Below are 21,613 nucleotides of genomic sequence, written 5' to 3' on the forward strand. Positions count from 1 at the left end.
AACGTTTTTGGGAATAGAGCTTGAAAAGAAAGGGCGGTTGGGAAATAAATTGGTCTGTGTGAAATCTATTTAGAGACATCATTGATTCTGAAATGTAATATGGAGGAAAGCCATGCTGTTTCAGTCTCGACTGGAGGAACACAGAGGTAAGGGTAGGGATGTTCATATTAAACTCAGTTATTGTTGGGTCTTCTTCCCTTCCTACTTCGTAATTTTAACAGGAAACAATACTTGTTCTGCAGCAAGAGTCCAAATGCCAAGGACAAGTTTGATTCTCATACGTAACAGTGTGAAATGACTGCGGGACAAAACAGTGCTAACCTGCAGCATCTGGAGCTGATGCAGCTGTCTGGATGCTTCCTTTTCAGATGCAAGTTGTTTGCAGTTAGGTTCAAGTCTTACATACCTGTTGCTGTATGCTGTGTGCATATATTTAAGATAAGCAGCAAAAGGCAAGTTATAATCTGTGTTATTTGATAGTATCCAAACTGCTGTTACAGATGGACTGAGAGGAGAGGGAGGATGGTAGAAGTTGCAAACATGAAATCAAGGATGTAATGGAAAGTAATCTCATAGGGGATGTCTGAAGATAAGGTCGCATGTCAGCGGGATGGTAGTAACTCTCAGTAGTTCCTCGAAAGATAACAGGGCATCAGAGTAGCAGCCAGAGGGAGTTAATGTCAGCAGGCTATCGCCTTTGATCCTGGCAATAGAGCTGTGTTCTCAGAAAGCTGCTCCATAGCCTCACTTCCTAAAACAACGATTATTCAAGGTTTTAGAAGTAAACAAGCACAGAGTATCTTGGGGGGAGGTGGGAGTCAAAGGGGTCAATTATGAATAATAATTGATAGGCAGAATGCTTTGCAGCAAAGTATTTTACAGCAAGTGCTCACCCAGAGCTGTGACTACCTAGCCAGCTGGAGGTCTGTTAGTGGCATGGCAGGAATCTTTTCCACTTTCTGTTGCTTTGCATTCTCCTGTCTTTGCTGGGGCTCATTTGCTTATTTTTTGAACTCCTATTGCTGCTGTGGTTAGTCAGGCTCAGATCTATCTGTTTTTTACTTCGAATGAATTTTTAGAAAACATGTTTTATAAACTGCTGGGTGTAGTCAATCCTGATCAGCAACATGCTTTCCATTATTACCATAAATTAAGATCATAGACATGTATGAAGTCTTGTTTGGCAAGTATACATGGTTTCACAAACATTCTTCATTGTTCTCTTTCTGTGTCTTAAAAACAGATGTCTCTGTGTACAGACCATGTTGTAAGGAGGCTCAATAGCCTTTCATAATAAAGGAACAAAGCTTACTTGCATGCCCCAGTATAGCTGTAGCTATGCCATCTCTTGAACTGGAAGGACTAACAATTGTATGTGTAATATCTCTGGCTACTGCAAACTTAAAACTGGCAATTTAGGATTTAGGCTGAAAATTCAGAATGTACTCTAGTGCGTGATTTTATTCATAGAAGTCTTTAACTGAGGCTTCGGCTTTGTTTAAAGAATTTTTAAAGAACTAAAAAGTTTTGTTTACTCTTTATTAAAATGTTAGAGTACATGTGCAATTAATAATTATGTACTCCTATTTAATTAAATGATGTGAGTCTTTCCCCCACTTCTTCATGAAGTCTGAAAGAAGAAAAATGCATTTGGATTTAGGGAGAAAGAAAATAGGGCTTTGGGTAACGAATTGGCAAGAAACTACTGAAAGTAATAAATGAGTATTGTATTTTTGCCTTTATCTGACATCAGTTGACAAAAGCAGAGGTGATGGTAGGAGGAAACCGATTCTCAGGGTAATTCTACCCATTACTGTAACTTAAAAATGCTCTGCATTTGAAACAAGTGTGGATAAATATCAAAGTTGTTTATGGTTATCTGGCTGGAGAGAGTGTTGAGTAGTTTCAGTCTGGAACTGAATATTGGAAATAATAACATCTTTTTTCAGTTACCTTATGAGCTAGAAGAAACAATAGGATGTATGTGTTTCAGTCCCTAAGTGGATCATGTGAGTTTATATTTCACTTGGGAAATTTGAGAGGCAAACCTCATGGATAAAATCCAGGGAATAAATCTACAAAACCAAAATTTATCCTGAAGTTATTAACCATCTGGGGGCTGGGTTTTGGAGGAGAAAAGGTGGTTGTAGGAGTAGAGAGAATTCTCGTTTGGATTTGAAGTAAGAAATTTATTATATGTGCAATAGATTGCTTAAAAGAATGTGTATGAATCAAACTAGCTTTCCTCTTTCATTACATTTTATGGTATATCAAGCCTCAGAAATAATTCATCCATAAAACAGGATGCTTTTACTATAGAGTAATTGTTAGCAAATGGTGTCCAAGAGAGGATAAAGAGGTCTCTGAGGACCAGACTCAGAGGATGCAGTGGGAGAGTCCAGTATTACTAATGCGTTGGTGTAATTCTTGGCATAGATCCACCTCTACACTTCGAAAGTCTATTCTTTTAGAATACAGATGGAAGCTGTTAAGTATGTGCTGTGTGTGCTTTTCCATCTCCATGAAGAGCATGCAACAAAAATCTTCCTGAAACTGAGCTCATGTATTAGCTATATAGTTACATACGCAAAGGTACTAAGTCCTGACCTCTGTGTCTTTCCCCACTGTTCTTGCAGCATGGCTTTTTCAAATCCTTAGGCTGCAGGACTTGCAAGAGAGTTAGCTGAAGGTGCTGTTCTGTGCTTAGTAAAAACTGAACTATGTGTCAGGTACTGCCAGCTTATTTATCTTGTGGTTGCATATGCGATCCAGCTGCTTCTCTTGCGTCAACACTAGCAATCATGCAGGCAGCCAGACCAGGGAGTTGATCCGGCAGAAAATGCTATACCCTTCCCTCCCACTCCCCCAAATCCAAAAGTTTTCAGGAACTTATGCAAGAGGGATGCTGATGTCCATTTATAACCAGCCATCCCTACTCATGAACATGAAGATTTGAGGCTCAGATTTTTTTCTCCAAGTGAGCTGCTAAGATTCACAATTACCCATATTTTCATCTGAACTACTCCTAATTTTTGTCTCCTATAATTCGGATTTATCTCTTCAGTCACTTGAAAATACCAGATTTTCATTCATGTAGCCCTCAGGAGGGTTACCTGCTTTGTGAAATAAGCCAAGACTGAGCAGCAGTTCAGATCAGATGTGTGTAGGGAGTTAGCCCCAGGCAGCCTTCTGCCTCTGATCCTTGGAAGTCAGCTTCCTCCACTGCAGTACTTGCCGCTCTGACCTTGTATAAGTACTGCATGAAAACAGTCATTTAAAATGGGTCTGTTAGCCCCAGCTCCTTCTCAAACCAGCTACCCAGCACCTAGTTTTAAAGGTTTTTTGAAAGATGTAGAAGGAAAATGTGTGCTCATCTGAAGGAAATGTAGTTAGGTTTATAATGCAAACTTCATGTAATAAGGACTTGTAACTCCATTTCTGTAATAAGAAAAAAGCATTTATATATAAGCCTTTTTTGATTTTGCAAAGATGACTGTTTTCCTATGTATTGCTAGTGAAGCATATTCAAAATGTTAAGTAGTGAACTTCTAGATTTAGCTTCAAAATGATGATGGGAAAATGAGTAGTCAATACCAACAAGGCTTCCCAGAGAGAGAGAGACGCACCAGAAGGAATATTGATAAAAACTTGAAAAGAAGGGTGGAGTTTAATTTAATACCAGGAAAACTGTGGCTGCCTCTACCTCCTTGTCACATCTCTGAGACACCTATAACTAAACATCTGATGCATACAGTTTTGTATCATGGTCAAAAGTCTGTGTTGAATGGGTGGGCTTAAACTGAGCAAAGCAGAACTGTTTCAACTCATATTTCAACTTAATTTCCCTCTTGTTATGTTACAGCTCTATTTTAAACAAATTACTTCAGTGAGGGAGCAGCGTAAGAACGAGCTATAACCTTACATAATGAAAGTTTCCTCTAGGTGCTCATTGCGAGACTAGTAATGAGCAATGTGTTCATAATCTGCCTTCGAACGTGGCTACAAGCGGCTGTAACAACCCATTGAATTTGCTCATCTAGGCTTGTGCTGACTCTCTCTCTCCTTTAGTGGAGGTAACGAGAAGAACAGAATATAGGTGGTATTAAGTATATTCCATGCTACTTTGAAAAGATGACATCATTAATGTTAATAATCCTTCCCCGTAAAGGTTGGTTTTCCTCACAGAGAATAGTGAAGTATATTTAATAAGTCGTGCTTTTTTGTTTGTTTCCTTGCATTTGAACATGGGATTGGACACTTCCAGTCAATCTTCTCGAATGAGTTGTTAAAAAAAAAGACCACCACCCAACATATCAACTATATGGGGCAGTTTGCCCTAAGAAAAGAGCTTCGCAGAGAGCAGCTGCCAAGATGCATTGTATGAAATGCTGGGGACTTGATGAAAAGAAGACATTATTTTTCAATAGAAAAAGGAATAGAAGCTAATTAAATTCTGTATATTGTTTCCTCCAAATAACTTGTTTTGCCCCTGAATTTAGGCTTATGATTGAATCTATAACTTCACTGCTACGGTAAATCACCTTTATAATAACTGTTGTGTGAAAGTTATTGATACAGATTTTCCTCCCTTCCCCCCACTTTGTGTCTGATTAAAGCAAATAGTAAGCATTCTCTTTTATTGCCTTTCAAAAGAAGTTTGTTTGCTCTTTTTCTTTCCCTTTTGGTTTCCTTTCTTTTCCTACTTCCAAACCAGTTTTGGACAGCTCTCACATGATCCTATCACATTATTTTCCTGTGGCCACTTAGGTAATATTAGATGAGTGGGAGTTGGGGAATGATTTGAGGATTGAGATTTAGATGACTGGGTGGATAAGGCAGTTCACAACATCACCTTCCTTCTGAGCCTTTATTTGGAATAATTGAAGGAAACAAAAACAACAGAAAAGTTGCATGGCAAAATGTAGCTTTTTTTTCTGTGTGTGACATGGGCCTGATCATGCCAAAGAAAATTCAGCAGTGCATATGTTATTCCTGAAGAGACTGTAATCAAGTTAATGAACTTGATTATAGAATCATAGAACACTTTGGGTTGGAAGGGCCCTGTAAAAGTCATCTAGTCCAACCCCCCTGCAGTGAGCAGTGACATCTTCAGCCAGATCAGGTTGCTCAGAGCCCCGTCCAACCTGACCTTGAATGTCTCCAGGGATGGGGCATCTTCCACCTCTCTGGGCAACCTGTGCCAGTGTTTCACCACCCTCACTGGGAAAAATTTCTCTAGCCTAAATCTGCCCTCTTTTACTTTAAAAACCATTACCCCTTGTCCTATCGCTACAGGCCCTGCTAAAAAGCCTGTCTCCATCTTCCTTATAAGCCCCCTGTAGGTACTGGAAGGCTGCAATAAGGTCTCCCCAGAGCCTTCTCTTCTCTAGGCTGAACAACCCCAACTCTCTCAGCCTGTCCTCATAGGAGAGGTGTTCCATCCCACTGATCATGTCCAGCTTTCCATCCACCAGTACCCGAAGTCCTCCTCGGCAGGGCTGCTCTCAATCCCTTCATGCCCCAGCCTGTATTGACACCAGGGGTTTTTACGACCCAGGTATAGGCAATGGTGGATTCTGTTTTTAGTATTCAGTGTATTTTAATTGCACATTGAGAGAAAATGTCACATCTTCCATTAATTTATAGTGTGCTTTTTTCAAACTACATCTATACCAAAGAATTATCTTTCCCCTTTTAACTCAGTCTTTATTCAAGATTAATGAATTTCTGGAGAAGTATCTGCCCCTTTCCTAATCCCTTAAAATACTTCATCCTGAAAAGGCATCCCTGCAGCAGTTTGGCATTTTGACTTTCAATAGCTATCTGCTAGTCAACCTTGACTGTGAGTCTGTTTAAAAAAAAAAAACCTTACATTTCCAGTGTGACTGACCTTTATCATGTGTGCTGTCTTGCATTGCTCAGGTTACATTTCCATCTGAAGACAAAAAGTTTAAAACCAGTTCAGTGTCTAATCACTGTCATCTAAGTCTGCTCTTCATAATGTAGTTATTGAGGTGGGATTGAACTCTGAGGAAGTTCTCTGTCATCACCTACAGTCATCTAGTTACGCGGTGTGGAGGCTGAAAGCAGTGGCATGACTGCAACAGCCTGACTCTGCTCATGAATACTCCAGGTAGTGTGTGCACTGAAAAGGTCAACGTTTTAGGATGCAAAGCAATGTTGGTACGATTAGTTTCTATCACTAATATCAATTAATTGGATAAGGCAGAAACATCTTTTTTTTATATATAGGAATTTTGGAGGACCTGTTTTTGTCACTGTTTTAGCCGTTACATCTTCTCAGTTCCTTTAATTACTTTCTCAATTTATTTTTTCAGGTCTACAACAGTATAACATTTGGAAAGAGAAAATGACCAAAGTTACTGTAATAGCCCCAAAGCAAAACGATATGAGTACATTATTATTAAGCTTATGGCAGAGTTCCTAACTTGAGATTGATGTGTTTGTACAGCTGTTGCTAAAGCTGTGGCTCCAAACAATTGCTAGTTGTTCTAATGAGCTCTTCTGCTTTGAATCAAGAGGCTGGGGGAAAAGAAAGAGACTGTTAAAATTGCTGTTGGATTAGCATGTGTGTTTAGGTTAACTTGTTTCCTCTTCACTTAATGCAGTTCTAAGTTTTGGGGTTTTTTTTCTAGCACAAGTAGTCTAATAAGTTGGGGTTTTTAAACAATATTTGATAAAGTCATCATTTCTTTTGTATCATTTTTTCCTGTAACTCAATACTATCCCTGTGTACTGTCTCTTAATATTTATGAACTTTACTAATATACTTGAAGATGTGCCTAGCAATTATTATTAGTATCTACCCTTTGTGTTTCAAAGTGTGTTTATGGACTCATCATATATTCTTTCGGTTTTACTAGAGAATTTTCGTAGGCTTTCTTACGTGCTGGAATTTTTTAAGGTGTTTGGAAAAGAGAGAGAATAAAATACATCTACTTTCATCTTCTCCTAGAGGCCACTCATTTGAAAATGCATGGCAGAGGTTATACTTGCTCAAATGTTTTCAAACTTCTGGACAAAAGAAAAAAGAAATAATGTTGGCTCAGCATTTTATGCTGGTTTTGTGTTGTCTTCATAATTGTGAGCCTTGTTTTTATTACTTACATAAGGTGCTGGAAGCTAATTTCCTCCCTGTCCGTGTGTATATTCTCGGTTTCAAAAGTGCGCCAGCAGAACTGTGGGTCCCCTATTTCCTTTGAGGTCAGACTTTCCGAACTTGCTTGCGATATCTTAGTTAATATGCAGCCGTTCGGTTGGAGTAGTGGAGGATGTTTTAAAATCTGCATAGGATAAATTCCTTCCATTGGAACGCTCTGCGTCGCTGCGCTTTTGCACGGGGAAGCATGGCATGTGTTGCTTTAAATAACGTCTGAGATCCCGATTCTTCCTCGTGCAGTTTCTGCAGACTTGCTGCTCTCCTTCCCTCCTTCCTTCCCTCCCTTCCTCCCTCCCTCCCTCCACAGTTTTCCCTGCTTTCAGGAGAGCTGAGGACTTGCTGAGTGCATCGTTTCTTCCCTTTGGTGGGCCGTTCTGTAATCTACATTGATGCGGAGGTTTTTGTTTCCTATCTGTTTATAATCTTCCTCTTCTGGACTGATGCACACAGCATTACCGGAGAAGCTGCTGCGCTGCTTCAGAGCTGCGTTTCTAGGACTGGAGTTTATTTTCATGGATTTCGGAGGGAAAAATTATTTCGCAGCAGAAATTAAAGTAGCAGATGATACAATCCTACAGCTCAGTAACAGATGGGCAGAAGTTAATTGTGCAGTTGCCCCAATTAAAATCTGAAACAGCTTATCACAAATCTTGTCAATAGCGGTTCCCATTTGTAGTATGCGACACGCAGCTCTCCACCAAGAGCAGAGCCGCATCTTTGCTGCTAACGTCTCGCAGCGTGGCTCTCCAAAAGTAGGTTGTGCACAGCATGCACGAGACAAATAGCTTGTCAACAGTCAGCAAAACTCTGTCTAGCGTCTTAAGCGCCAGCGCTGCCTACGAGGCCCAGGCCCGACGCTTCTGCCTTCGCTCTTTTCCTTCTTTGGCTCAGACTTCACTGCTCCCCACCAGCTAGCTGCTCGGCTTGTCCACGGCAGGGAGAGCTGTGACTCGGAGCGGTTGGCGGGAAGCCGGCGCCGCCAGCTCCCGTGGCCTCGGGAGCGGTGCTGTGCCCGCAGCCAGCTTCCTGCGCTGGGACCTTCAACTAAGGAGCAGCGGCGGGGAGCAGGCTGGAGGCAAGGGCTGCGTGCAGCTCTTCCGCAGCTCAGCCTGGCCTGGAGGCAATGGCCCTGGGCCTGGCACACAGTCGCTCCTGGCGCTGGCCGCTCCTGTTGCAGCCCTTCTACTGGGAGGAGGAGTGGGTGGGCCGTGCCTTCACCTGATCTTCTACTTCAGTCATCCTAAAGTAGTTGGATGTTACTGGTGCTAGGCATCTGGCAAAACCAGCATATTTAAGATATGGAGATAAAGAAGACTTTAAAATATACGTGACTATAGTAAAGTTCCAACACACCCACGCTTTGAAAACTGGTGATGTAGTTGAGACTTTGTGAAACATCTCAGTGAGAAAGTGGTCTTAAAAGCTACTGTATTTAAAGGGAAACAGGGAAATTACATTGGGAAAACTTGCTTTCTAATATAGAAAAGCAGTATTTATTTTATTTTCTTTCTCTGTTTGCACTGAAGAACTTTCACAACTATTTAATGAAAGAAGGGTGTCACCTTAATATTCTTAATTACATGGTATATGTCAGCCCCTATGAGGGAGTTAACTCTTCGTATGTAACTTAAATCTGTCAGTTAAAATCTTGCCTATTGTAGGTCTGCAGAGCAAATAACGTTACGTGCTCCTTCATGGTGATGTAAAATGATGACGTATATAAGGAGGCACAGGTGAAGTGCAAGGGATAAGTAACTTAACTCATGGCCCCAGCTGGCCCAAAGAAACTCACTGGAGGTTGTGCACGAAAAGCAGAAAACTTTGCCTGAAAATTAGAACACGTAAAAGCATGCAAGCCCCTGTGCTGTTAGTGGTTAGTAGAAATAGGGCCCCCCTTCCAGAGGGAGATAATCATATTAAAATGATCGGGGCACTTGGTTTGATCTGTAGAGAGCTAAAGAGAGGGTGGCTGAGTGCACTGACATGTAGTGAGAACTTGACTGAGAAACAGTGCTCAGTGACATAAATCGGTCCTTGGCACGTCCTGCCGGGCATGTGGATGTAGCTGTCTAAATCTGAGCAAACAGGTGGTCAAAAGAGTTGAGTTGAGATCAAGACATTGCCTGTTAAAATATAAGCTGCGTACAGAGAAGCTGAGATTTAATCTATTAAAAGCTTGTGGTTTTCACAAACTGTGAAACTGAACTTCAGCAGTGTGAGTAACGTCTAATACTTCCTCCTTGTGACACAAAATACATATTTCTCCCCAGAAATAAGGGAGAAAAACAGCTTATTGCCACAAATGAAATGCCCCACAAAGTCCACTTTCCCCTTGTCTAGAGCTGCCTTGTGCTTGTGGTAGTATATAAGATTTAGGTTTGGGGTTTTGTATCCCTGTGGTCTGAATTCCAGGGAGCACAAACAGAACTACTTATGTTAACCTGGGAAAGTTTTTTCTGGCACAATATCATGTCTCCTTCCTGCTTAAAAAAAAAGAAAAAAAAAGGGGGGGGGCGGATAAGTGCAGATGCAAAATTGTCCAGCAGTTGTTAGAGGAGAATTCTTTTCCACCTAAATTTTGTTGGTGTTCAGCTCCTAGGTAGCTGTTGATGTGTTTACAGCTTTCTCTGTGTGCAAGCTGTAATGCTTGTGAAATTATTTAAAAGTTTAAATGTAAAACCTTGATTTTACATTTATGGGGTAGGAAGGCAGGAGAGGATATTGAAGAAAAATAATGATATAATAGTTATGTCTACTAAACACTTCAGGCATATGCGACTAATTTTCTAATTCAAATGAACAGTATATTCTTTTTGCCCTTAATCAGAGATTTTCTTCATTCCTTTCTCTAGTGCTGTTGCAAATATGTCTATTGGCTGACTTTTCTCAGTTTCAGAAACATCTTTGGAAGTTGTTAAGATGACAGTGTCTGTCTTGGGGGAAGGGTTTTTTCTTTTTTAATTGCATACGTGCTTGTGGGGCAGCTTAGTATCTCATTAAGAGAAGCTGAAGAGTATCTAGCCTTAAGCTTAGAATTCCAGTCTATCTGATATTAACACAATCAGCTTTTGATGACTTAGAAGACTTAATTATTGAATACATTTAAATCCAATTGCTCTGGAATAGTGTCTGTATCAGTCAAAATTAATACAGATAACTTATTGATCAGGGAAGGTATAGTCAGGAGTTGAACTCTTTGTCTATTCACACACTGAAAATACTACAAATTGTATTTCAGCATAGTGTGTAACTTGAAATAAAAGGCAGGAAAGGTTTGCTGACCAGAGATGAAAAGTGAGTGTGTGTGTGTGTTCCACTCCAAACACAAATGTGATTGAAGAATTTTCTTTTAAGTATTGAGTACTAGCTTTCTGCATTTTACTAATTTCTTTTAAGAAACTAGTTTCTTGAAAATTATTGCATTATCTCTATATCATAAGTGAAAATCATGCTTCCCAAAAGGCACAGTGGAAATTACTCATTTGCAAGCCTGATAATGCTCAAGCTGCATTTTCTTTAAATGGTAACTGCTTTCATGGTGGCTTGTTGAAGTTGAAACACATCTAACGCTATTTGATGCATATTCCAGTACTGGTTTACAAAAAATACACAGTGAGGGTAGTCTAAAGAGGATACCCAGCAGGAGAGAAATAAAATTCCTGGCACGTACAAAATATCTGACCGGTCTTGTACATGGCAGATTGATAGCTTCCTACTTCAAAAGCAGTTCCGAGGCAGAAACTGTGCATCTGTGTGTCCACTAAAAAAATAAACCTCACACTCTTTTTTTTTCAAGCTTTTCCCATCTCATCTAATAACAAATCATGACTGTGTATGCAGGCAGGGTTTTTCGGGCTTTTGTCATTAGATGTTTGTAAACTCTTTTTGCTTCCTCTGATGGTGCTTTGACTTGGCTCAGACTGGGGTGTGTTTGTGGGTAGATGTGGACTTGGGAGATCACTGAATGCTAGCTGTTTCCAATGTGCATTGTAACCTTGCAAGCGCATCGGTGTAGATCCTGCTGTCTGTGTTTTGAACCAATAAGCAGCTCTCGTCCCCAAATATTTGTAATGTACCTGCATGAAATCTGACCGATCGGCTGGTTAATTGCGCTGTGTGATGGGTTTCTGGGCTTTTTGGTCCTTAAAGTCCATGGTGGATGGCAGGTCTGCAGTGGTGATGTGACATGCCAGTTGGAGTGACTAGGTTTGCTTTGCTCCATTTTTGACGCCTTGCTTCCTCCCTGTTTTATAGTCCAGAGATGGTGAAATGGTTTCTTTTCTTTGTTTGTTTTGGAGCCTTTTGGGTTTAGAAGTGCAGAGCAGACATCAAACGGACTTGATCTGATTCCCTAGGTAAAGGAGTCAGGTTTTGGAGCCCTTTGTACTCCTTGTAAATACTAAAACTCTAAAAACAGCAATATGGAAATAGTTAATATGAAGCAGAGTCTTTCAAGTCATCAACTAGCTTAACATGGCTGATTTATATTTTAGGGAGAAAAACAGTTTATTAATCACAGATGTGCATGTTTCTAGTGTTAGGAAAGCTGGGACTAGAATGAGAATTCTCATTTCCCTTCCAGTTTCAAAAATTTGCCTGTTCGTTGGAGGTAACTTTATCTTCTAGTTTGAGGAGGTCAGAACCCATGCTGCCTGCCCTTTTTCTTTAGTTTCAAGACTATATTTATGGACTCTCAATGAACTCTCTGACCTCACCACCAGAGCAACACATGTGGTTTTTACTTTGAGAGAAATGGCACTTAAATGCCTTTTCTTCTTATTGTGGCTATGAATTATAAAACAAAGCCCATCCATTAGGTTTTTTAAAATACTTTATTGAATTACAAAGCTGTCTCTACTTGAGCAAAGAGCAATTTTATTAAATTCAGCGGTTTCTTGTAGGATTGGTGTTGCTGTGTGTGATTGTTGTATGTGTGGTGGTGGGTTTTTTTTCCTCTGCAAGTTGTCCATCTGTTGCATTTATCTTTTTCTAAAAGGGAATCTGACACTCACTAGAAAGTTTACTGTACTTGAAACACAGTTGGGGTTAGTATAACCCAAATTTATTCCATCTGTTTTGGGTTTAAAATTCCATGTTGTTCTTGGTTTAATTTTGAATACTGCTTTTTCTTCTTAGCATGTTTTAGTGATAAAATATTCTTGAGCAACCCTAGAAAAACAATTTGCTATGTAGTCATAAAGGAAACAAAGCCAATTTAGTGTAAACAGTTCCGAGCATGGTAATCAATCAAACTAAGTCTGTATCCCAAGTCACATAGATAGAAGTAGTATATAGTGATGGGGCAGGAGGAAATAAGACACACCCGTGCGGCTGCTCTCGTACTGAGAGTGAAAGGTCTTTCTGTGCTCTTGAAAATGCCTTTATTGGATATTAATATTCCCTAATGCTTGGATCTGGCAAAGCCTTTACATAAATATATGAACTTGAGCACCTAGGTTTTTTCATGGCTGTGCGCTAGTATTGTAACAGGTCTCCTGAGGAAGTGGATGGGAGTAGGAATTGGAGAATTTGGACTCCTGTCAGCTGGGATGGGAACATGGACAGTAAAGGGTCTCACTGGGAAAGTACTGGCATGGAATAGTTGTAGTGAGTATTAACGTTGACCTATGAGGCTGTAGGGATGTTTTCTGCAAATTTAAGGAGGGGTAAAAAATCAGGTCTGATCTCTGAAGAGGCTAGTGGGTTGGTATTCCGTTCAGGTTAACACTGGTGATGTTAAATCTCGGGGGTTTTTTTAAACACCATTTTTAATAAAATTTGATATTTAAGTTGATGCTTTTATGGCAATGCAGTATTTTTATTCATTTTAAGCTTTTCCTTCTCCCCAGTGCTTTCATGCTTTAAAGAGCAAAGTGGAACGGTACTATCATTTTGGTGTACTACTTATATTTTATTCACTTTTATGATTCCCTGAAGTCCTAATAATACTTCATAAGTACTTCACATTAAATCATGCAGAAGAGAAGATGAGAAGCAGTCATATGCTACACAGCAAATGAAAACTAATGCTGTGTGGGAGGATATGGATAAAATATGTGCTGCAAAACATGTCTGGCTAACATTGTTTTGTCTCTTAGATCCTCTCCGCCTGAGCAGAGTGTACGTATTTCTTCCTGCTCTCTTCCCTCCTCCTGCCCACAAACTCTTGGCCGACTTGGGTTGAGAGTAGGAGTGGTACAGCAAAAGTGCAGTCAGACAAAAATACCCATCTCCCACAGTTTCAGGGGCTCCGCATTGTACTGCTTGGTTTTACAAGAAATTCAGTAATTGCTAAGTGTTGATTGTCAAAAGGATGGGTGAGAATTTGAGGAGATGGAGCTCAGGTTTTATGAAAAGAAGAATGGGTTTATTAACTGCTGGCATGTTACATGCTTTGGGATAGGCATGTTTACATAAAAGTAAACCTTACGCAATCAGTTACTGCACTGCCACACTGCCTTTTTCTTAGAAAGGAGTAACTGTAAAGGAAAGAAATGCAACAGATATAAAAATACAAAACAGTACATGGTGAACTTCTGCGAAGGCTTAATTGCCTTTTTTTAAAATAAACAAGTGAATGCTCTGTTTTAGTTGTATGGAAGTAGCTTGTATTTCCTATTGGGAGGAAAAAATACATACTAATGAAAGAAATACTTGGCTGAGTGATTATACGTTTACAAGCTTGGGAGTCTTGAAAACAAAGCATTTAGTTTGTGCTTTAAGAAACTTATTTACAAGAACACCGGCATTGTTTTCCTCTCTTGTGTGTTCCACTAGCAGAGTGGGAGAAGGTTATTTATTGAAATACCCATCAGCTGGTATTTGCTATGATTTTTGAAATAAGGCATCTGATAAAAATTAAAAGATGCATGATACAATAAAGGTAAAGTTGAGTTCGGTGAAAGAGCAGTCAAACTAACTTCTCACAAAGCTTTAATAGGAGATTGTTTGGATTCCTGTGGAGAGCTTGCAGATGGTTGCGCATTTTGTTTGGATTTTTTTAATAACCAGACCACTTTTTTTTTTTCTAATAAAGTAAAAGATCTGTCATGATGTGGATGCTGATGGCTAGTAGGCTTGCTTTTCTTACGTATGTGCTGAGGACCCTTAAGTGGTAATCCAAGGGCCTTGAGGGATACTCAGATTGCAAGTTGAAAACCATTGTTACAGATAATTAATTCCTTCCTTATGTTTCCTGCTTCAACAAGAAAATAATGTGGTAATTCTGTAGCACTGCTATCCCAAGATCTAGAGAAAAAGCCAACTAGTGTAACTCTACATCTCCTTTTGGTAGTACCCGTTACTTAAAGCCTTGAAACCAGTTTAATGACATCATAGGAAGTCTCCGTACCTGCGTGCAGCACAGCTACAGCTGTGGCTAGAAGATAATTCTGTAGATGAATCCTTATTCTTGGTGACTTGCCTTAAAGTGTTAGCAACTAGCTTGTTGGACTGAAAGTATGCCTTACAAAGTTTATCTTCCGCTTTATGGAAACATGATGAAAGTGGTGGTTAATAGCAGTTATTATGTGTGTTCATACAGTATATGCTACAGGAGTTCTTGGCATCGGAACGGATGTATCTTAATGGTCACATGCCATTTGGGTTTTATTAGACCAGAGAAAAGTCTTGACAAACAGCATGATAGACCACAATTTTGGATTCCAAGGAAAAGATGCCCTTTTTGGAACAGCTTGAACAGTGAAGGAAAAATAAAAAATTCTAATTTATTATATTGACATTTCATGTCTCTTTCCCCATCTCACTTCAAAGCCCTAATTTGCAATTAATACTCTATGGAACCAGAGCAGGCTCACATGCTTTTGTGTAGATCTAAGGCGTTTGGGTGTATACAACAAAGTGTAATGTTACACCAGCATGACTGTATTGTTCTAGAAAATTCAAACTACCTCTGGTCAGACTGGCAATAAGCCTGTTATGGAGAAGCTTCCAGAAGAGGTGACCTGGACATCTGTGTCAAGCAGATGCACAAGCACTGCATTTAAGTCCCAGCAGTAGAAACATTCAACAAAACATTATTTATGTCATCCTTATATAAACTATCTATCTCCAAAAGTGCATACACACTGAGGGAAGAAAAAAAAACCTTATTTGACAACCTAGGAGATTCTTGTTAATACCCTAGTGGTAGATAATATTCAAAGGAGTGGTATTACAAGAATGTGTCAAAAAAAAAAAAAGTATGTTTTTAGGAAAAGGGGATTGCTGGAGGAAAGAGCATTGTGCTGTATGGGAAAAAAAGAAAAAAAAGAAATGTAGTCTCACAATAGCTAACCAGTGGATGTTTATCACATGTATATGGTCCAGTTCAAGTGACAGAAGCCTTGGTGGGAAAGTAGTATTGACCTCATGCACATATAACTATGGCTTGAGAAAAGAGTGTCCTTTGTTTGACTACTTCAGGCATTGTCATGCTGAGAAATACGGCTGATCCCGAGATATGAGCAAATGGGCTTTTAAACATTGGTGTTCTGTGCGTTTTTAAATAACAAGCAAAACAACAGCCAAAACTCTGAGAAGATTTAAGCAAAAGACATTTAGCTGCTTTATGGATTCTTCTTCCCCCTTTCCCAAGGGTAAAGGAAATAAATAAATAATGAAAGTATTTAATTGTAGCAGCATTTGTAATAAAATTTGGTGTTTGAAAAATAATTTACTTATCTCATTGAGGCAATTATTTTTACTCTTCATGCCCATGCTCAAAGCAGTATACATTAAAAGATAAAACAAATATATCCTTCCATAAAGTTAGATGACATATGGAAAGTATAATCCATTATCAAGTAAGTATCAGCAGTGGTAAGTATGAATTATAATTGAGGCAGGAGCGACTTAATGAAGCTTGACTGCTGTAAGCATCTAAGTGGTGCCTGTGTGTGGGTGGCTATGTGCAGCATGATCACTGATAGTTGTGCTGTCGTTAAAGGCTGGTTACTTCAAAATAATCTGTTCGTTTTGTTCATAAATCCAATCTAATATCCGTTATTAGTATGTCATTTGCCTTGTTTCTCACCACTGTTTCAGCTTTAAAATGCTGCCCTCATTCTTTTTCCAGACTCCCTTTCGGTCTCCAGCAATGATGCTAGTCCTCCCGCTTCAGTAACATCACTTCAGCCCCACATGATCGGTGCACAGAGCTCCCCAGGCCCCAAGCGCCCCGGCAACACCTTGAGAAAATGGCTTACCAGTCCCGTGAGGCGTCTTAGCAGTGGAAAAGCAGACGGGCATGTCAAAAAACTGGCCCACAAGCATAAGAAGAGTAGAGAGGTTCGTAAAAGTGCTGATGCGGGCTCTCAGAAGGACTCTGATGATAGTGCAGCGACCCCACAAGATGAAACTGTTGAAGAGGTAAGCGTTCAGAGCAGTTTCCCAAGACCTGTTTTTATGTTTTTTTCAAAGAACTAAATATTGTCAGGTGCAGGTTGTCTCCTCAGTCGACTGTCGAGCAGTTGAACAAAGTGGCATGTGCCATGTGTGCAGAGTACTGCTCTACTCTGCTTAAGTACTGTGCCAGGCACAGTTTGTACCCTTCTGCGTTCCGAATGTTAGTAAAGCTCTGTGGAGGAGGATCTCTAGTTGAAAACGAGGAATGGGAGAGTAAAAAGTTGCTCTTTGGCTTTGCTCTCTTAACCTGCTCGGGAAGGCAGCTTTGTGAGTAAAGGTGCTTCATGTGCTGGGAATAATCAGGTCATTTTGTATTTACTTTCCTTTCCTTTTCTTGTTGATGGATCAGGGAAAATATAGGGAGAGCTGTTTAACTGCTTAAAGCTGTATTTACTCCTTGAGCAAGAGTTAGAGCACAGAAAAATCACAGGCCCTTCAAATCGAAAGGTAGTTACCATTGGTCGAATAATAAACATGGCAGTTTTCACTGGGGGAGGGGGGAAATTGTGAACTATTCCAGATTTTACCATCAAGGACATCTACTGAAGGTTTCTCTTGATTCCACAAACATGTGCCCATCATTCTAAGCCTGGAACTTGTGTGTGAGCAAAGCCTGACTCTGGTTTGATGCGGAGCCAAATTCTCTTCTGTTACAAACATATGGTTCAGGCTGAAATGAATGGCATCTTGCTGCTTCCAAGGGCACAGCCACTTGCATGGTAGTTACCGTACAGAAAAGTGGTCTCAGATGCCAAATTAATTACTTATTACATGTTTTTTCTTGCTCCCAACATATTTTGCTGCAAGCTTGGAACATCAGTGTAGTTATACAGTAAATGTATGGAAAGAAAAGACTGGAGACTTGGCAGCATGGTGGATTGGGAGATGTGGTTTGGGAAGGAATATTGGCCTCTGTCCTTGAATGTCAGGCTGTAGGAAGAGACCCTCTGCGATGCAGTTGTAGCATTGTTTTGGAAGTATCTGTTATTTTGCAGTTCTGTGAGTGAGGGAAAACCTAAAGCTAGTGCCTTAGTCAGGAAAAAGCAATAACCATCTATGCTGTCTCCCTTTAAAGATAGTTAAATTATCCTGTGAGATCAGTTACATTAAACTAATTGCAATCATAGTTCTTTCTATAATTGGAAGGACTGTCTTTCAACACAACTGTAAAAATCGTCCAGTCTGCTCTCACTACTTTAAGAGGGAGGGGGCAGAAAGAATAGTCCACAAAATGTGGAATGATGTGATAGGGTATTTTTATGTCTTCTATATAGAAGTCTTGCTATGAGAGTTTGTACTTCAGATACAAAGTTCTTGAGTTTCCAAGTTAGAGGAATGTGGCTCTCCACAGAACTGAACTCGGAAAGCAAGCATGACTTTGGTAACACTTTCCTGTAGTAAAATTCAAGCTGAACGTTTTGTTCTCAGTATCTCAACCCATCTGCTTTTACCAAACACCGAAAACTCAATTTGGCATCTGCTTTTTCCCCCCTCTGTTGAGGAGTTGCAACTCTGTGTGTAGGATCATCTTGAATTGTTGGGAGAGAAGTAAATGTACAGAACAGACTTGTTGAAGACAAGCTTGTGATAACAAGCTTCATGCCATTGAGGAGGTAACAGAGCTCAAATGTCTTTATTTTATTTACAGAGGGGTCGGAACGAGGGGCTCAGCAGTGGCACTCTCTCCAAGTCATCCTCTTCAGGCATGCAGAGCTGCGGAGAGGAGGAAGGCGAAGAGGGAGCAGATGCTGTACCACTTCCTCCTCCAATGGCAATTCAGCAACACAGTCTTCTCCAGCCCGACTCGCAGGATGACAAGGTAGGAGGAGGAAGCGGGGAAGGCTTCGCATGTTGAGATAACCTCTGTTTGCACAGATCTGTCTTCTGTTTCCAAAAGCCTCTGTAATGGACAAAATACAGCTTTATGGCAGGAAGAGGTAATTACTATGCCACTTTGGACAACATTAAAAGGGTTTCCAGTGGAAGGAGTGTGAATTAAATACCTCTCTATTTTAAAAGCACAAGTACAGAAATTTTTCCAAATAAGGGTGATAATGCAGCTGGTTTTTACAAACAAAGGCATGTTAAAATTGAGGGTAAAAATTTTGCGTAAGTAATGAAATTCTGGATGTAGGTAGTAACTGCATGAAGGAGATCTTACTTGCATATAATCTTTTTTTCTTAAATGTTATGATGCTTATACATTTAGAGGATTTATTTCAATTTTCAACCGAGATCAAATGTTTACAGGACAAGTATCAAGCCTGGAAATAGATGTTTTTAGAATGGAAACAGTCTGGACTTGTGCAGCAAATATGCATATTATTGTTTTCTTCCCATTTTGCTGCTTAAAATTTTAAACCTCTGTAATCTATAGCATTGAATATTGTTAGTGAATTTTGTGGCTGGTTACTCACTGTGATGCAGATGTTATTGATAACTTTGGCTGATCTTACTTATTTCCATTTTTTTCTTCCTTTTAAAAACACTGCAGTTCAGTGGGGATCTCACTTACCCCTGAAGCTATCATTTGTAGGATCAAAATGGCTGGCTCCCATGCTCTATGTGTAAATTCCTACATCTTTTCTGAAATGAAAAAGTATAATATATGAGTTGGGGAGTTAAGACATTGGGAAATATTCCTGAAACAAAACAACCAAAAATAGGCCAGCCTTTAGACCTCAGATAATATTTTATTGCTAGAAAATAATAATCTCAGTTTGAGGCTTAGAAATAGAATAAAAATAATGTTGGTGAAAATATGTTCAAGTTCCTGCTCATAAGCTGCTGTATTTGCATGTCCCACCCAGTGATATAAAAAAATTGATATGCAAGTCTTATAAAAAGTTTTCCAGAGAAAAATGGGTTTTGCTTGTATAGTTCTCTTTACACAGCAAGAACAATTATGTGAAGAGACGTGCTTGTAAGTTATATGTTTGCTTGTAAGATATGCTTATTTGCAATGCAAAGTCAGACCCTTACGACAGTAGAGTAAGAGGCTTTGAGGAGTTCTCAGTCTGCAGTAAATTTTACTTTCATGTAAACCTTCTTAAGAGGTTAACATGCACCCACTGCAGTAAAAACATTTTGGGACAGTTTTTGAAGTAGCTTAAACTGCATTCTAGAGAAGACTTCTGAGAAGTTAAGATTTGGTAAAGTTAATACTAGACCATAACTTCTAAAAACATGTAAATAGTGATTTACAAAAAAGTCTCCTCATGTAGCAGTCTGGGAGGTTGTGTGTGTCTCCCTGAAGTCCACACACCAAGACATACCACCAGTTTCCAGTACCTGAAGCAAATGCTTTACTGGAACACAGAAGTGAGAAGCCAGAGCAAAGTTTTACCCAGCAGAAGTCAGTTGGCTCTATTGATGGAGTTACTGATTAATAAAAGGCTTGCAAACAAATTGCGGGTTGTCTGCCTTCTGGGTGGAGTTCTCCTTCACATTCCTGCCACGTTCAGTGGTTTCTTGTGTTGCTCAGCTCCTCTGGATCCCAAGGAATGTCTCCTCCTTTCTATGACCTCAGAGGCTTGGCTTTCATCTGTGCCTTCATTGCGAGCATTTCTTCCTCTCCAGGGCTCCTGGTCTACACTCTGTGCTGGAAACTCCCTGCTTGCTGGGTTTCTCCCTCCCTACCCAGCCTGCTGTGGGCTCCAGCAGCACCTCACACCTGCATGTGCTCAGTCGCTTCCTCCACCTTTCCTTGTTTTCTGGGCAAGGGTTGTATTCTGCTCCTAGAGTACATCATCAGGAAGGTCAGCAGCCAGAGTTCATCTATGCAGCTCCTTTTTCAGAGACTATGTGATACAACCACATGAACTGGAAACCAACTAGTTCTGAAGTTTTACCAACAGTCACACCCCATATACTCCCATAGAGCAGTAACAGAGAGAAGGAATCTTGACCAGAGTCTGACTGCAACACTGACAGTGTTTTGTAAGGCTAAGCTGAGCTCCACATCCAAAGTGAGAACCCTCGTACAAGTACAGCTTTGGAAAACCTGGTCAACAATCAGATGTCAGGAGCATAGAATTGCCTGAAAGACACACTAGCTGTGGGATTTCTCAGTTTTTGGTGTGCATGCAAACATCATGTGCTAGGCCATGCTGATTTGTCTATATCACTAAATAACCATTTTTTCCCCTAAAAGCTCATCTGCACGGTATGCATTTTTCCATTCAGTAGAATCATTGCACACTTCATGGATTTGCATTTGGTGGCAGTTTACAAGTTGTTTGCATTCAATTTTTGGATAAGCAATATTACAGTTTCAAGATCAGTTATGTTAATATGAAACTAATTATTTTTGCTTTTTGTTTTCTCTTTTTGTAAACTCTGATGCAGCATTATGTTGACTTGTGTTCTGTCTCTGCTTTGGCTCAATTCCCGTATCTTTCCATTTAAAGTTGTCTGTATTTCCTTTGCTTACCCAACCCCTGTTTTCCTTTCCAAATAAGGCGAATACAAGGCAAACTACTGAAAATCTGTATATTCTTTTTTTGTATTGACTTATGGAGAGCCTTATTACACCCGTGCTTGATTTGAGCAGAACCTGTCGTGTTAAGCCATTATACGTGCCATTTCTTCGTCCAGTTTGTTGGAAACATTTGTAGGACAGCTTACCCTATGCTACATGATGTTCACTCTGCTGTTCATAATATGAACGAACAGGTTCATATTACACCGTGTTTCCACTTTCCAGTTATTTAAGGATAAATGTAATATGCAAACAACTCTGTTTGCAAATTACTGAGGCTGAGTTTAACGGCCCTTTCCCAGAACCCTTTATTGTGAACACCTTTTACCTTCAGTTGTATCTATAAACTGGCATTTTATAGCTATGAGGCCAGAGATCTACTGTGCTCTACACATACCATTGGGGAAAATGGATGGCACAAGGAATGGTGAGCTCAATTTCCCCTCTGAATCTGGGCAATATACCCCAGTATATTAGTAAAGTAATAGTAAATGTAAGTAAATGCCCCTGAGTTACTGGTGTATTTTTTCTTAGCCTAGTGATGCTTC

General features: G+C 39.9%; 1 protein-coding gene across 1 annotated transcript in view; it reads left to right on the forward strand.

Moving 5' to 3' along the window:
• The window catches only part of TRIO (trio Rho guanine nucleotide exchange factor), a gene marked incomplete at its 3' end in the record, with an annotated part of 250,985 nt that overhangs the window by 202,174 nt on the left and 27,198 nt on the right, over positions 1-21,613 (forward strand). Inside the window, exons 35-36 of the mRNA XM_082015438.1 lie at positions 16,257-16,549; positions 18,234-18,404. Coding sequence (XP_081871564.1) covers positions 16,257-16,549; positions 18,234-18,404 — 464 coding nt within the window. The remainder of the gene's footprint in view (positions 1-16,256; positions 16,550-18,233; positions 18,405-21,613) is intronic.

This window comes from Phaethon aethereus (assembly GCF_964289735.1).
Source record: "Phaethon aethereus genome assembly, chromosome: 2".
Taxonomy (NCBI): Eukaryota; Metazoa; Chordata; class Aves; order Phaethontiformes; family Phaethontidae; genus Phaethon; species Phaethon aethereus.